The 16758-nt window shown below is 36.9% G+C and overlaps 1 protein-coding gene across 1 annotated transcript in view; it reads left to right on the forward strand.

The window, feature by feature from the left end:
• PEX7 (peroxisomal biogenesis factor 7) overlaps nt 1-16758 on the forward strand; it is a gene marked incomplete in the record, with an annotated part of 169739 nt that overhangs the window by 29600 nt on the left and 123381 nt on the right. The window contains 2 exon segments of the mRNA XM_014586184.2: nt 1898-2011; nt 4972-5027. Coding sequence (XP_014441670.2) covers nt 1898-2011; nt 4972-5027 — 170 coding nt within the window.

Raw genomic sequence — 16758 nt, forward strand, 5'->3', positions numbered from 1 at the left:
CTTGTTTATTTTGGGAAATGGTAATTTATGTAAATTTTTTTGAGAGGTTTTTGCTACAGGGCATGTGTACTTGCCAGAAAGACAGCGAGAGACAGAGAGACAGAAAACGAGAAATCACCCTCCAGGGGTGATGGCCACGCCACAATCTCTTTTCCTCCATTCCCCTCTTGGGATCCTGGGCACGCACGCACATACGCCGGCATAAGTTTAAACCACTGGGTCCGGGACTCAAACCATGGTCGACTACATGGGAGTCTAGTGACATAGCCATCACGTCATCTTCTGGTCTCAATTTATGTAATTTTTTTCCTTATTGCTTGTAACCCTCCCACTTTGAATCATCTTTTGCTTTCATTCCTTTTTCCACTCTGCAAGTGAAGCTGCTGAACTGTTAGTAACTTAATTTTTAATTTGACAATCGATCAGTTTTTCAAATTTTCTGTTTCATCATCTTTTTAAAACTTAACCAGTTTTCACATTTCTGCATGATGTAGTGTCTATGCGTAACTTTCTTCAGAGCTTCTGTTAACCACATGCGTATATGTTAGTAATAGAAATGGATTAAATATGTGTTAATATACTATTCGTGTACCAGAAGTGGTCAGACAGTGACAAATAGATAAGATGTATGGCTTTTTTTCTCCTAATTTGAAATGAACTAATGAGTGTTAAATGAACATCAGAATGGCAGAGTTCCTTAAATGAAAAGAAAATGAGTGGAAAAAAAATATAGTACATATTTGATAATACTTGATCTCAGTAAAAATTTCGGTGCCGACTGAAGTTTCAGTCTCTCTTATTAATGAGTTTTCCATGTGGGAAAATAAAATTGTGGCCTCTGTGTTATACTCGGGAGAAGTTCAAAAAAAGATACTGACATATACTAGAGAGTGGTTTTAAAAAAAATATTCTCTGGGACCAGCAGTTAAAGTAATGGCTGTGTTGCTGAACTCCCATGTAGTCGACCGTGGTTTGAGTCCCAGACCCGGTGGCTTAAACTCACACCGGGCACATGTGTGTGCGTACCCAAGATCCCGAGAGGAGAATGAAAAGGGATTGCGGCATGGCCATTCCCCCGGGGGGCGGGGGGATGATTTCTCACTTTCTATCTTTCTGTCTCTCTCTGTCTTTCTGGTGAGCATATGCTCCCTATAGCAAAAACCTCTCCAAAAAAAAAAAAAGAAAATCTCAATTACTGAAACTTTTCTCCAAATGACCCTGAGGCCCAATATATTCAGACAGTAAACTGTGGGGTGATCTGAGTGTGTATCTAGCATTTGACCTATTCTCAGGAACTCTGGGTTCACAGAGGGCTCTAGATAGCACATTTTATAAAACCTCACTAGATAGGAGACTCTCACTATTTGCATAGGTTTTTAGATATGATTAGATATTGTATTAAGACTTAGCCTGAGAGAGTTGGGAAAAATTATTGATTTAGATTCAGAAAAACATATAAAATTTAATTTATGCCCTTTGCTCTTTCAGGTATTCCTAAATTAACAAATCTCTTGCTTTTTGATGCCTATAAAACCTCAGAGCATGTTGAAAACCTTTCGAAGAGAAAGGTGGGCTTGTTTATCAGATTTAATTTGCATGAATTTGCCCTATGCGCTCATTAAGGGTGAAAAACCCACAGTGCTGCTTTGGACTCTGCCTTTTTCTGTTGTGTGTAGTGTTCCATCATGGACATAAAGCACATTGAGTTCCTTTTCTCTCAAGTCATATTAAATTTTGCCATTTAATGTCCATTTTGATTTCTACTATATTTTTTGTACAGTTTTTCAAGAATGACCCCCGGTTCATATTTTTGAATTACCAGAAAATACAATAATGTTTTTTAGCAGGAAACTACTTATAGCAAAGATTCATTTTACTTTCCTCTGATTGTCTTCAGAATTTGCTGGTGACAGGAGCAGTTGACTGTAGTTTGAGAGGCTGGGACTTAAGAAATGCACGACAACCAGTGTTTGAACTACTTGGTCACACCTATGCTATTAGGAGGGTGAAAGTAAGTTTTTACCTTTTCTTTTTAAACATAGAGTGAAAATAGAAATATTTGTTGTATATATCAGAGTGTTTGTGTTGGGGGTTGAGGTTATTCTTTTTCATTTGTGTTTTTGTTACCCATTTATTGATGAGTATTCAAAGCTAAAATTAGGTTAAACTATTTGAATAATTATTGAATGAATTGGCACAATGTAGACAATCAGTACTTAAGGTGAAACAGATTTTTTTCTTGTAGCCTTTCATTCAGTGGAAAAATCTGCTTTTTCGAAATTGGTATAAAGACATGGTTAACTCTTCCTTTTCCCTAACACAGTATTATATGAATATTTATGTATGTTCGGGGTATAGAAAAATTTCTATTCTATAAACAGTAGAGGGTAAGTTAAGTTTCTTGTGCTAGTCCCCGCAATTGCCTGGTTATAAGATGACTTTGAGTTAGCTTTTGTTTAAGCAGATCTTGCTAAGCTACTGTGGAAAACATCTTATTAAGTGACATCTCCCAATTTCATTCTTTATTTTTTTTTATAGTAAGGATAAAAACATACATAATTGATCTTTTCAATAATATTATTATTATTTCTGGGACCAGCAGTTAGTGTAATGGCTATGTCACTGGACTCCCACGTAGTCGACCGTGGTTCACGTCCCAGACCCGGTGGCTTAAAACTCACGCAGGGTGCGTGTGCGTGCGTGCCCAAGATCCCGAGAGGAGAATGGAGGAGAAGAGATTGCGGCGTGGCCATCCCCCCTGGGGGGTGATTTCTCGCTTTCTGTCTCTCTGTCTCTCTCTGTCTGTCTGGTGAGCGCACACGCCCTATGGCAAAAACCTCTCCAAAAAAAAAAGATAATTATTATTTCTATTTTTGAAAGTCTTTCAGTTAAGTCGATATTTTAAATTTTATTGGCATACTACAACACATGAGACGTAGCTCCGTATTTTATTTTTTTAGTAGTGATCTTAATGTGGACACATTTTAGTAGCTGAAAATGTTCTCTCTGTGTTTCAGAGTGGTTCTGAGAATGAAATAGGGTAATGTAGTGAAAATATTTTGCAAACTGTTAAAGTTCTATTCAAACGTAGATATGTAAGTATGTATGACTGTTAAAGTCCTGGTAGGACAAACACTGAAGAAATGTAATTGCAGAGGGCAGCCTATTAAAATATGTCTGTTACTTATTTAGAAGACATTATTTGTCTTTAAATGTGTGGTTTTTATCCTTGATATAGTTTTTCATTAGCTATAATGTACAAATAAAATAGAAATGATCTTATTTTAAAGATTGTTTTAACATTTAAATGTTTATCAGTTTTTAAAAATTATTTAATTAAATTAATTAATTAATTAATTTTAATTTGACCAGAGACAGACAGACACACACACACACACACACAGAAAGAGACAGAGAGAGAGAGAGGGAGGGAGAGAGAGAGAGAGAGGGAGGGAGGGAGAGAGAGAGAGAGAGGGAAAGTGAGAAAGTAAGCCACCAGGTCTGGGACTCAAACCGTGTCAGCATCTGCCTTGGGACTTGGTCCTGTAAGGAAAAGAGTTAGAGAAAGATGCAGAAGCAGAGATGAGGTGAACACAGATAAGCTGTGCTGCTCAGTTATGCTGAGCTTCTCTATTTATACATTTTACCAGGCATCGTATACTGTTTTGCAAGCTTTCAAGGATGCAGTTAAAGTTCTACAGTTAGAGATAAGGATGTGAGTGTATACATTTTTCGACCTTGTTACTATCATGTATGATCCTGTTATGCATCATAGGTCAAGCCAGATTACTTATGGTGTTCCTCTGCAACTCCAAGGAAGGCTGTCTGAGTATGCATCAAAGAGGATAATGTGTAAGCCATAAATACTATAGAGAACAGGCATCGCATGACCTAGCCAGGGTCAGGATGTTTCCCATGACCCAAGGATGTTTCCACAGAGTCTGTAGCATCTATTTCCACAGAGCACTAGCATTTAAGGCATGCATCAGCCAGCTCAAGTGAGTAATTAATGAGGCATTCCGATAACTGCCTCCTGTTGTTAGGCTGCCTACCCTCACAGAACCGTACTTGGCCATGTGGGAGTGTCCAGCACCACCATGCCACCTCTGGCCCCTGTTTATCAATATTTTGATACTTGTGGTTATGGCAGTTGTAATATGTATCCATAAGTTGGTAACTTATGTGTAATTATACATTTGTACTATTACATAAATAAATCTTTTTATTTTAAGAATTATTTTACTTAACTTTATTTATTTATTTAAATTTGACCAGAGAGGGAGAGAGTGAGAGAGTGAGAGTGAGGGGGGGAGGGAAAGTGAAAAAGCAAGCTGCCAGGTTCAGCACTTGAACCATGGTCAGCCATGTGGAGTCCAGCACCCGTAACCACCACGCCACCTGCCAGTCCCCATAAATCCTTTTTTAAAATAATTTTTGGATAGCCATTCCGAAATTGTATTTAATTTTTCCAGAATAGCAATATTTTAGGAATTCTTTTTTTTGTAAATTTTGCCAGAGGACGCATGTGTTCATTGGAGAGAAATAGGGGGGTGGGAGGAGGGCGAGGAGTTGTCGGTGGTGGTGGAGGTCATGCTGAAATCCCTTTTCTATTTCTCCTTTTGGGATTTTGGGCATGCGTGTGTGGGTACACATGCTTTACATATTTTTCAAGCCTCCAGGTCCACTGTGGGATCCTGCTGCCTTAACCACTATGCCACCAGCTGACATAAAAAGCTTGAGAGGTGACTTTCTTTGTAGACTACTAAAAAAGAATGTGTTTCATGTGAATGGATATTTAAAAGAGCAGGAGAGTTTTGCCTCAAATGAAAGAATATAAGGTTTAGAAAAGCATAATTTTAAGTGACAGCCCTGAGTAAATTTACATTTTTTATAATGTTTGTAGAATGACCATAGAAGTAGTATGTTATAATTATCACTAACCTCAAATTTGCTTTTGTTTTTGTTTTGTAGTTTTCTCCTTTTCATGCCTCCGTGTTGGCCTCTTGCTCCTATGATTTTACTGTAAGGTACAGTGGTTTATATATGTCTCATTGTGAAATATCAAGTAGCATTTGGATCTTTGCAACTTTTTTGAAGATAGGATGTTTATCTTACTAATACGAAAGCAATCTCAGCTGTGCACATTTGTATATTTACCACTAGGGCTAATATTATATTTTTCTGGTTTCATGATCCAGTTACATATATGAGTAAATTTTTTCTTTCCTTTTTGAGAGATTTTTGCTGTAGGGCATGTGTGTTCGCTGGAGAAACAGAGAGAGACAGAGAGACACAATGTGAGAAATCAATCCCCAGGCGTTATGGCCATGCTATAATCCCTTCTTTCCATTCTCCCCTTGGGATTTTGGACTCACACACACATGTGCCCAGCATGAGTTTCAAGCTGCCAGGTCCAGGACTTGAACCATGATCAACCATGTGGGAGTCTAGCACCTTAACCACTACGCCACCTGTTGACCCTGAGTAAATTTTTTCTATTTAAAGATTAGTGAGTGGGCTAGGATGGTGGTGGTAGAGCAATAACCTACTACTCCATGGTGCTAGGTTCATATGGAAGATCTGGGTTTGGTTCCCAGGTCAACTTATATTGTACTTGGCAGGCATGTAGAGGCGTGCCTGTGATTCTGGCTGTCTGAGAAGGCTGTAGTCTGGGGTGGGGGGTGGCATGAGACTGTTGAGGTTGTCTCTCTCTCTCTCTCCTTCTCTGTTATTCTCATGGAAGAAACAAGTAAACTTAAAAGAAAACTATTAGCCTGGCTGCTCTGGTTAAAAGTCTTTTTTATTTTGACACTTGTTCTTGAAGGAGCACTTTTCTGTGCTATAGATTACATAGCCAGTATCTTATAAATTTAGATTTAGAAACAGGGTTTAATTATATTATTCGTAAGGCTAAGATTGTTATAGATGGAAAAGCTAACAGTATGAGTGTATGCATGCCTGTCTGTGTGTGAATGTGTACATACCCATTCATAATCTTACACCACACAGAGCTCATTCTCCCTCTGCAAATTTGTAACTCCTGACTTCCATTATTCTTGATATATTTATGTGTTAAACCCTAGAGTGCGTAGGAAGTTTCAGTATTGCAAGGCCTTGTCTTTGTGAAAAAGAATCTTAGAAGTTAGAGCTCATCATATGTTTAGAGCTTTTGTTTGTTTCTAGGAAGTTCAGGTACTTTTAAAAGTTATTTAGTTTTTTCTTTTTCCCATCAGAATGTGATTATGTTACTTATTTAAAATAATGGTTTGATTCATATCTGTTTATATTCAGTTTTTTAAAATAATTATTTAACTTTATTTATTTATTTTAATTTGACCAGAGAGGGACAGAGTGAAAGAGAAAGAGAGAGAGAGAGAAGAGAGAGAGAGAAAGCAAGAAAGCTAGCCATCATGTCCAGGACTCAAACCGCAGTCGGCCATGCGAGAGTCCAGCACCCTTAACTACCACGCCATTTGCCGACTCCAGTATCTATCTATATTCTAGTTTTTTTTTTTTTTTTTTCCTCATCCTTGTTGATTTTTCTGTTTTTCTGATTAGGCCATGGTTCCAGAAGTCGAGAGGTGCATAAAGGTGTATTAGAGAGGTTTCATTTCCCCTCTTCTATTTCTTCCATCTTCCTATTTCATTCTGTTCCACACTGCAGATAATCAGTCTTCCTAAGAGACACATATATATTTTCTTAGCTCTCCCTTTCTTGCTCAAAAAGTAGGGTACACTGTGTACTCTCTTCAACTTTGATTTTTTTTTTTTTTACGTAAAATATATCGTTAAAATCACACTGTATCAGTTCATAGAAATCTTTCTCATTCTGTATAATACTCCATTATGTGGATGGAGTTTATAGTTTATTCATTCAGCTACTCTCCTATATATGGGCATTTTGGTTGTTTCCAGTATATGTAAATAAAACAGGGTATATGTGCAGGATTAACTTTATGGGAGGATTAATTTTAGATTATGTTCCTAGAAGTGGAATTGCTGAATTAAAAGGTAAACATGTATGTAGTTTTGTTGGGTATTAACTAAATTCCCATACGTAAGGAATGTATCAATTTCCATTCTAAGCAGCAATGTTTGAGAGTGCCTGTTTTTCTACCATTTCAAGATCATTGATTCTTCAGGGTTTTCCAGGTACACAGTCATATCATCTGCAAATAAAAATAGTTTTACATCTTAATTTCCATTTCTGATGCTTGTAATTAATTTTTCTTATAAAATTTCATCAGCAAATACATCTAATAGAATGTTAATTTATAAATAATGTGTGATTCTTGATAATAATGAAAACACCCCCAGTATTTCTCTGTTAAAAGATGAGACTTTAAGACAAAGTATGAGGACCAGCAGTTAGCGTAATGGCTATGTCACTGGACTCCCACATAGTCGACTGCGGTTCACGTCCCGGACCCGGTGGCTTAAAACTCACGCCGGGCGCGTGTGCGAGCGTGCCCAAGATCCCAAGAGGAGAGCGGAGGAGAAGGGATTGCAGCGTGGCCATCCCCCCTGGGGGGTGATTTCTCACTTTCTGTCTCTCTGTCTCTCTCTCTCTGTCTAGCGAGCGCACACACCCTATAGCAAAAAAAAAAAAACCTCTCAGAAAAAAAAAGTATGTATGTTCATTTATCATAAGAAACTATGCATTGGAGCCAGCAGGTGGCATGGTGGTTAAGGTGCTGGACTCTCACATGGACACCCATGATTTGAGTCCCAGCATTAGTGACTTGTTTTCTTACTTTCCCTCTCTCTCTCACTCTCTGTGTTTGGTGAGCGCACGTGCCCTATAGCAGACTTAAAAGAAAATAACAAGAAAAAGTATACATCAATTCCTATTTTCTTGAATTTTCTTTTTAAGTTTATTGACTTATTCTTAGTATTTTGAGAGCTAGAGAGACAGACATCCTCTAAAGGGTCACCACTCTGATCCACCCCCAATCTCAGCTGACCTGGATTATGGGCATATGTGTATATACGTGCCTGGTATACTCAGGGAGGTCCCAGGGCACTAACTTAGGACATTTCTCATGTGAGTCCAGTTGTGTCACCACTGTGTCACCACCCGGCCCCTGCTTTTTGTTATTTTTTTAAAGTCAGGAATGGATTTTAAGTTTGCTGAAATTTTTTTTAAAGCATCCTCAGAAATTATCATAAATTTTTTTCTTCTTAGAGCTATTACTATTATGTATTATATTAATGGATTAAACCAACCTTGCATTCCTGAACTAACTTCCCCATGTTCTTTGGATAGCATTTCTTACTGTGTATTGGATTCTGTTTGCTAATACTTTATTTAGAGCTTTTTACTTATATTCAAAGATGATTATTGATCTATAGTCTCTCTCCCTCTCCCCATTTCTTTCTTTTTTAATGTTTTACTTGCTTCATCAAAAAGAATTAAGAATTGTTTTTTCATTTTCAAAGGCCTGAAAAATTTGCATAGCATTGAGGCTATTTGGTCTTTGAAACTGGTAAAACTACCCTGTGAAACTGCCTGAAGATGATGCTTTCTGTAGAATACTTTATTGGTAACTTAATTTTTTTTTATGGAAGTTGCTCTGTTTAAACTGTCTATCTCTAATGAACTAGAGTTATCTAGTGATGTGTTTATTTTATATTCTATATTTTTCATCAGCAGACAGGATTTTTATTTGTTATTCACAACTACTGTTCTCTGCCTTGTTAACTGCTGCCTTTATCTTATTACTTCTTACTACTTTCTTTTGGTCTGCCTTGTTTTTTTTTTTTTTTCAGTTTTTTAGCTGGAAATTAATTTTTATTCTTTTATTTTTTATTTTCTTAACAAAATATTTAAGGCTCTGAATTTTCTTCTGATTATCATTTCATCTATAGCCCATAGATTCTAATATATAATGTTTTCATTATCAGTTTTTTCTTCCAAGAGTTGTAACAGGAACTTATTTAATTTCCAAATGAAAATGCCTTTTAATTTTTAAAAAATTATCAATAATTTCTAGTTTTATTGAATTGTTATCAGGGAATACTGTCATATTCATTCTACTTTATGGAACCTCCTGATATTTAGGGTGAGAAGAGCCTAATAAATGGTACACTTTCATGAATGTTTCATATACAATTGAGAAGGTTTATTCTCTGTAAATTTCAATATATAATCATAAGCTATACTAATTGATTATATTGTTTAGATCTTCTGTACCTTTTCTTAGGTTTTGGGCCAATTAATCTGTGAACGGTATGTTTAAAGCATTAGCAGGCTTCTGTCTGTACCTCTGCATCTCTTGTAGTTTTGATTTTATAAAGGTCGATGTTGTGTTTTTTGGTGCATGTATATTTCTGGTATGCATGTACGTTTGTCTTCCTCATGGCTAATGCTTTTTGTATCAGATATGCTTTGTTTTGTATCTGTACCATTGCCCCTGATTTCTAACTGTCTCCATATAGTTTTGATTTTTTATTCATGACAGAGCACATATGCACACATGTGAAGGTGAGAGGGAGTACCTGCCACAAGGTCTGGGCATGTCGTGGTCCCCCTTCTCCAGCCTTTGGATCCTAGGCTCTTGCACGTGTACCTGGCATGTCTCAGCTTAGCAGGCAGGACATTGATCATCGTGGTTTTTAGATCAGTGTTACACCCGCTTCTAGCTCCTCTCTCAGTTCCATCCAGTGTTTTCTGTGTTGTACTTGTCCGCAAAGCTTTGAAGCTAGAACATGAGAAGTAGCTCAATGGGATTCTGTTTTTGTTTTTCTTCTTACATGTAATTTGAAGCTTCTATGTGTTGAAGACCTCTGAGTTTTGTGTCATTTTATTTGTTCTCCTTGTTCTGTATTGGTCGTTGTGAGGCTACACTAGCAATATTGGATTTACTTGGCCTCATTACCTCAGCCACTGAGATCTCTTTCCTCTTTGCTTCTGAGTCAGTATATATAGCACAATCTATGAACTTCATTTATTTAAAATGTTCTTCAAATAGAACCAATTATAACAATTCCCTGAGAGAAATTATGTATTTCTTTTCTAACTTTGTTTTTTCAACTGATCCAAAACAGAGACAGACAAATTGGGAAATATAATCACACTCAGGCTCCCAGATCTCAATTAAAAGGCTACCATAACTAGGTTTTGTTTTTGTTTCTCTGATAGCCTATATAAGATAGTAAGGAGTAAATGCAGAGTTTTTAGTTTAGGAACCAAAGAATGCAACATGACATCAGTAAAAAACCTCCTAGGTGCTTACCATTCACTCACAGTTCCAAATAGGAGGTGTGGAGCTAGATCACTGGCTGGCTGTAGACTGGAGCTGTTTATGTGGATTCACTTACTAAAAATTCAGTCCATACAAATGAGTTAGCCAGAGAGAGAAATTTAAGAGGGAGCTTCAAAATGTTCATGAATAAATAGAATTAGGGCTGGCCCTGTAGCACAGTGGTTAAGGGAACCAGATCCCACATAACCTACCACAGTTCAAATCTCGGCTCAAGGGTGGCGTAAAAAGCATGCCGGGCATGTGTACATGCATGCACCAAATCCCAGTAGCACAGAGAAATGAAGGAGAAGAGATTGCAGCACGACCATGTCCCATTGGAGTAGGATTCTTTCTCTCCTCCTTTCTCTGCCTCTCTGGTGAGTGCACATGCTCTCTGGCAACTAAAAAGGAACTAAAGTAAGAGTTCATTTTGGTGCAGAAAAGATTTGAAATCAATACATAATTTTTTCCTAATGCTCATTTTCCATAAACTTGTTGAAGACCCCTTGTAAGCCTTGTTTAGAAATTATCACAATATTTGGCTCACAAACTTAACTCTTCTATTTCTAAGATACAGGCTTTGCTTCTTTCCCAAATCCTGAGAAAGACTAGGAATAAGGGCCTAGACATTAAGTGCTCTTGGAAGAGAGAGGGTTTAGGTCATATTTTGAGTCATGTTGCAAGATGAAAGTCATCATAGCTGTATTTGTTTTTGTTTTGTTTTTTAGTTTTTGCTATAGGGTGTGTGTGCTCGCTGGAGACAGAGAGAGAGAGAGAGAGAAAAGATGTCAACCCTAAACCATTGACCCTGTCTCTGAATATGTAGAGATGCATAAAATCTTCATTTATTTAAAAACAAAGCCAAAAAATAAACAACTACTGCAATATTGTTATTATAACATGAATTCAGAAAATTCACTTTTCTTTCCCTCTAAAGAAAAAAAAAAAAAAAAAACCAGAATCCAGTTAAGTAGCAAACAAAAAGCAACACCTTGGTCAGGAATTTAAAACCAAAGAAAAGCAGTAGACAAAAACTGAAAGAAGTGGAAATTCAGATGACTGAACTAAAGAAATAAAAGAAAAAATAAAACATCATTTCAGAAATGATAAAAAAAATTACAAAAAAATTACAAAAACAATTACAAAAATGAAGACAAAAGAAGAATGAATTCATGCAAAAATATAAGAGCAGTGGGGATCAGCAGATGATATAATGGTTATATTGCTAGACTTCCACATAGTCAACTACAGTTTGAGCTCCAGACCAAGAGACTTAAAACTCACACTGGGTATGTGTGCATACCTGCCCAAAATCCTGAGAGAAGAACAAAGGAGAAAGGATTGCGATGTGGCCACCCCCCCAGGGGGTGAGTTCTTGCTTTCTCTCTTTCTTTCTCTGTCTCTCTGGTGAACACACATGTCCTATAGTGAAAATCTCTAAAAAAAAAAAAAAAAAAAAAAAGAAAAAAAGAAAGAAAGAAAGAAAAAAGCAACAAAGACAGGAACCAAAACCCCCAAACAACTGAAGAAATGAAAATGACATAAAACAGGAAACAGAAGAGGATCACAGTCCCCTCTCCTCCATTCTTCTCTCGGGATTTGGGGCATGTATGCACACTACCCCATGTGATTTTCAAGTTGCCCAGTCCAGGACTCAGACTGCAAAGGTGGGATCCAACGCCTTGACCTCCATGTCACCTGCTGGCCCTATAGCTGTATTTGTAAACACTGTAGAAAATTGAGAGATAAATCACAAGTGCTCTTTAACATATAGTTGAAAAGACATTTGGATAGCAATTATCTTATATAACTTAGAATCCGTCCGTGTTTCTTTATATGTAGTATAGAAATTATTCAGTAGTAGTATCTGTCTTCACAATCCTACAAGGTGATTACAAGACTTACAGAAGAGGACAGACTCGAAAATACTGTGATAATTCTTAATTACCTTAATTTTCTCTGTTATCAAGCCACCTCCCCAGTTGTAGTCTTTGCAGTTTTAGCCAAAGACTTTATGTATATATTTAAAAAAAAATTATTGTGGGACCAACAGTTGGCATAATGGCTATGTTGCTGGACTCCCATGTATTAAACTTAAACTCACACTGGGCATGTGTGCGCACGTGCCCAAGATCCTGAGAGGAGAATGGAGGAGAAGGGATTGCAGCATGGCCATTCCCCCGAGGGGGTGATTTCTCGCTTTCTGACTCTCTGTCTCTCTCTGTCTTTCTGGCAAGTACACACACCCTATAGAAAAACCACTCCAAAAAAAAAAAAAAAAAAAAAAAAAAAAAAAAAAAAAAAAAAGAAAGAAAGAAAGAAAAATTATTGTAGATCTCAAGCACAAACGATGTAATTTCCTCCCCAGTTCCGTAAATTTACCCAAGTCTGTACCTCTCCATTCATTCTCTGTTTGGAACCCTTAGAAATGGGTATCCTTGATCCCTTATTTATATTCTTGTTTCCTTCACGATTTTATGCCACGAAATTATCATGTCTCCCACTTGTATCATTAGTCTCCAACTCTCCATCAACTTTCTCCTCAGCTTGTAATTTCTTCCTGTACCCTGTGTTTTTCTTTAATTTCACTCTTACATTTTCTTCCCTAGTCAAACTTTTTGTGTGTTTTAAGCTTCAGTTCTCCAGGGCCATTTTAAGACTTTAATCATCCTGCTCTTCTTTGGAGATCTTACCTCATATCATTTGAATCTATAAAATGGATCTATATCACTGATTAAATAGTATATTGAAAAGATGCATATGCTTTTTCTTTTGAAGTTATTTGGCAATGAGTGACTCACTTATAATTATGATTTCTCGGCAGTTACTGTGCTTACTAAGGAATCTGTTTGAAGTAAAAAAAAAAAAATCTAACCTAGAAATTGTTTTCAAGTGGAATAAAATATTTCATTTATCAATTAATGGTAATTTATTAAATTTATTCATTTATCAATTAATAATTTTTAAAATTTATTTAACGTAATTTTAATATTAAAGTTTTAGCTCTCAGGCATTCTTGTAGATCTTGAAGCTTATAGGCATAGATACTAAGGTTATATGTCTGTATGTTTCTAAACCCAGAAATGACTTTGGACCCTATACCTTTACTGAAATTGCTGAGCAGAACTCCCCAGTGACCTCTGAAATACCAAATTCTGTCCATTTCTCATGCTCAACTTGCTGCTGTGTTTGCACTGTTGACCAGTTCTTCCTTCCGGAAACTCTTAAAAAAAGCATTCCCATGTTCTTCTTAGTTTCTTTCTTTTTTTTTCTTACTCTCCTTTGACCCTTCCTTCTTATCTTCAGCATGGAATCTCCTTCTCTTCCCCTTTAAACTTGGTAGTCTACGTTTGGCTTAGTACTTTTGTACATATCCGTTCTTAATAACAACTCCTACCCGCTCTTCTTAGCTCTGACCTCTCTTGAGAGCTTTCTCCCTGCATATTCACCTGCATCTGGATACAGGCACCTGAGTGTCCAAACAGGCATCTCACACTGAACTCTATTCCTTTTCCTTCTCTCTGCTGGTCTTGCTCATTTATCTACCTTGTTTATCTCTGTTAATGGAAACATTACCCTTAGTCAAGCCTGAAACCTGGAAAAATTGGTAAACATTTATCCAGTATGAAATGGAGTGAAAAGCATAAACCATATTGCTTCACAGGCAGTACAGCCAACATCAATTTTTTTTTCTTTCCAGAAGAATTTTAATTTTAACATTTATTGTTAACTACTGAATTACGGCTTTACCTCCATCCTAAATGTAACTAGGGACTAGCAATTGTGTATTCCAATAAAGGAGATTAAAAACTTCCTTATAGAAAGAAAATAAATAGAAAAGGAAAATATCATTAAAAAAAGTCATGATTGAACATAAGTTTTATATCTTCGTGTTTTTGTGACTCTTGATGCATGCCAAGAGTAAGATTTTAATTGTACTAATACCTCATGTCAGTCTAGCCTCTCATTATTTCTATGTGGTGATCACTGATTGGAAAGGTCAGAAAAGGTGAGTTTTGGGTAGATTTTTCACCTCATGTGATAGGAGTTAAATTTATCCTCTGAAGAATTTTGAATCTGATTAGATGAATGATATTGTTAATGCCAGAAAAGTCATTTTAACAAGGGGAAAAAGATGTAAGATATAAGGCCAGCAAACCTGTTTATTTTTAGCACTGATAGTTGTGCAGGTATCAACTCCAGATTCTGGATGGCTAGTCTTTGTAGCATAAGGTCCTCAAATACAAGTTTTCATTTAGTTACCCATTGTTATTTTGTCTATTTTTTAACTTTTACATTTCCACTTAAAAATATGTAGTGGGTGTCATGTCAAAATTGATGAGGATGAATATTTTAGTATTACAAAATGCAAGTTTTATATTTTTGTTTTATGTGGATACATATTATACTAATATTATACTTATATAAGAAGCTTTAAATTCTTTACCCATATATTAGCTTATTATGTTTCACTGAATAATTAAAATTTAAGAAGTAATATATTACATTACATAGCATTACAAATTATTTAATATAGGGGGGACCATCACATAGCCAACAGTCCTAGACCTGGTGGCTTAAGACTCATGCCGGACACTTCTGCATGTGTGCCTAAAATCTGAAGAGGAGAATGGAGGAGAAAGGACTGTGGCATGGCCATCCCCCTGGGAAGTGATTTCTCGCTTTCTGATCTCTCTGTCTCTCTGGCGAGCAAATGCACCCTATAGCAAAAAAACTCTCTAAAAAAGAAGCCAAAAAATAAATGATTGGGACTAGCAGATGGTGTAATGGTTACGTCATTGGAATCCCATGTAGGTGGCCATGGTTTGAGTCCCGGACCTGGTGGTTTAAAACTCAGGTCGGGGGAACCAGTTGGCGTGATGGCTATGTCGCTGGACTCCCACGTAGTCAACCGTGGTTTGCGTCCCGGGCCCGGTGGCTTGAAGCTCATGCCAGGCGCATGTGCGTGCGTGCCCAGGATCCCGAGAGGAGAATGGAGGAGAGGGGATTGCAGCGTGACCATCCCCCCTGGGGGGTGATTTAAAAAAAACAAAAACAAAAACAAAAACTCAGGTCGGGTGTGTGTGCTTGTGTGCCCAAAATCCCGAGAGAAGACTGGAAAAGAGGGGAGTATGGTGTGGCCATCCCCCCGAGGAATGATTTCTCACTTTCTCTCTCTCTCTGTCTCTCCAGCGAGTATATGCACCCTATAGCAAAAACCAATCTAAAAAAAAGTATTTAGTTTAGTTTAAATAAAAACTCCAACCTTTATGAAAAATATCTGTACTCTCTTCAGCCAATGAGCAATACCTCCTCTATATAAATATACTTTGGTTGTTTCTAAACTTTACTCAATATAATACTAAGTCTAAAGTGTTTCATAGCAAATTATTTCCATTCTTCTATGACTGTTATTTTAGTATCTTATGTTTCTTCCAGTAAACTCTCCATTAGATTAATGCTTTTTCCTGCCAAACTACTTTTGCCGTACTGACCATGCACAAGCATGGTTTGAGTTCTGAATGCTTATTTTTGGTTTTGAACTAAGTAGATCATTTCATAAACAGTTTGAAATCAGCAAACCAGGTAAGTGTGACAGCCAAACTAAAGTAAAATCAGCTGTCATTACATATATTATATTTTTTAATTAGGAAGAGCAGTGTTTTATCTCTTCTGTATTGCAATAAATATTTTTCAAATGTTGGAGATGTAACTTTCATGAATTGATAAAGGTAAAATGATCAATTTTAGTCTCAAAGTAACATTCTTCAATTTCACAATCCTTCTATAAATTTCTAATCTTTAAAACATTTTAAATCAGTTTTCTTCAGTAATAATAAACCACACTTAAGTTTTTTAGATGCGTACATTTTTCTTGGCAAGAGAAATATGAAATGCATTTTAATTTCATTGTTAGCGAACTGTTCTCATCCACAGTTTGCATCACTCAAGTCTCTCGTTCTGACCAGCTACAATGATGTTTCCAATGCAGCTTCTAAGCTACTTTTCAGTTAAAAATTATACAGCTGTTCTGTGCTTTAAAATTCAGGTATCTTTGTAGAATGTTTGTAGTCTGCCAGCCCCTGGAACTGACAGTTTGTAATATCTTGCTGAGGAAATGATAAATAGGAAGGCTTGGAGAGAAGCAGAAGCACACTGAAGGGGTGTGGGGCAGCCAGTGACATGGTGGTTAAGACTGCTCTACAGTTTGAGTCCCAGACCTGGCAGCTTGAGAAACACAACAGGCATGTGTGCATATGTGCCCCAAATCCTGAGTAGAGCATGAAGAAGGGGCATAGTTGTGGCATAGTTATCCCCTTCCTGGGTGGGGGGTGCTTCTCTGTCTCTCTCCAGAGAGTGCATAAGCCCCATAGCAAAACTTAAAAAATAGTAATAGTAATAATAAAGGCACACTTAAGAGCACCCTAAGCTTTGTCAGTTTTGTTATGTGTAGTGGGAGATTTGTAGTTACAAATACAGATAGAGAGTGATGGCAGACACATTCAGCGGGATA

This window comes from Tupaia chinensis, unplaced genomic scaffold (genome assembly GCF_000334495.1).
Source record: "Tupaia chinensis unplaced genomic scaffold, TupChi_1.0 Scaffold000117_2, whole genome shotgun sequence".
Classification (NCBI taxonomy): domain Eukaryota; kingdom Metazoa; phylum Chordata; class Mammalia; order Scandentia; family Tupaiidae; genus Tupaia; species Tupaia belangeri.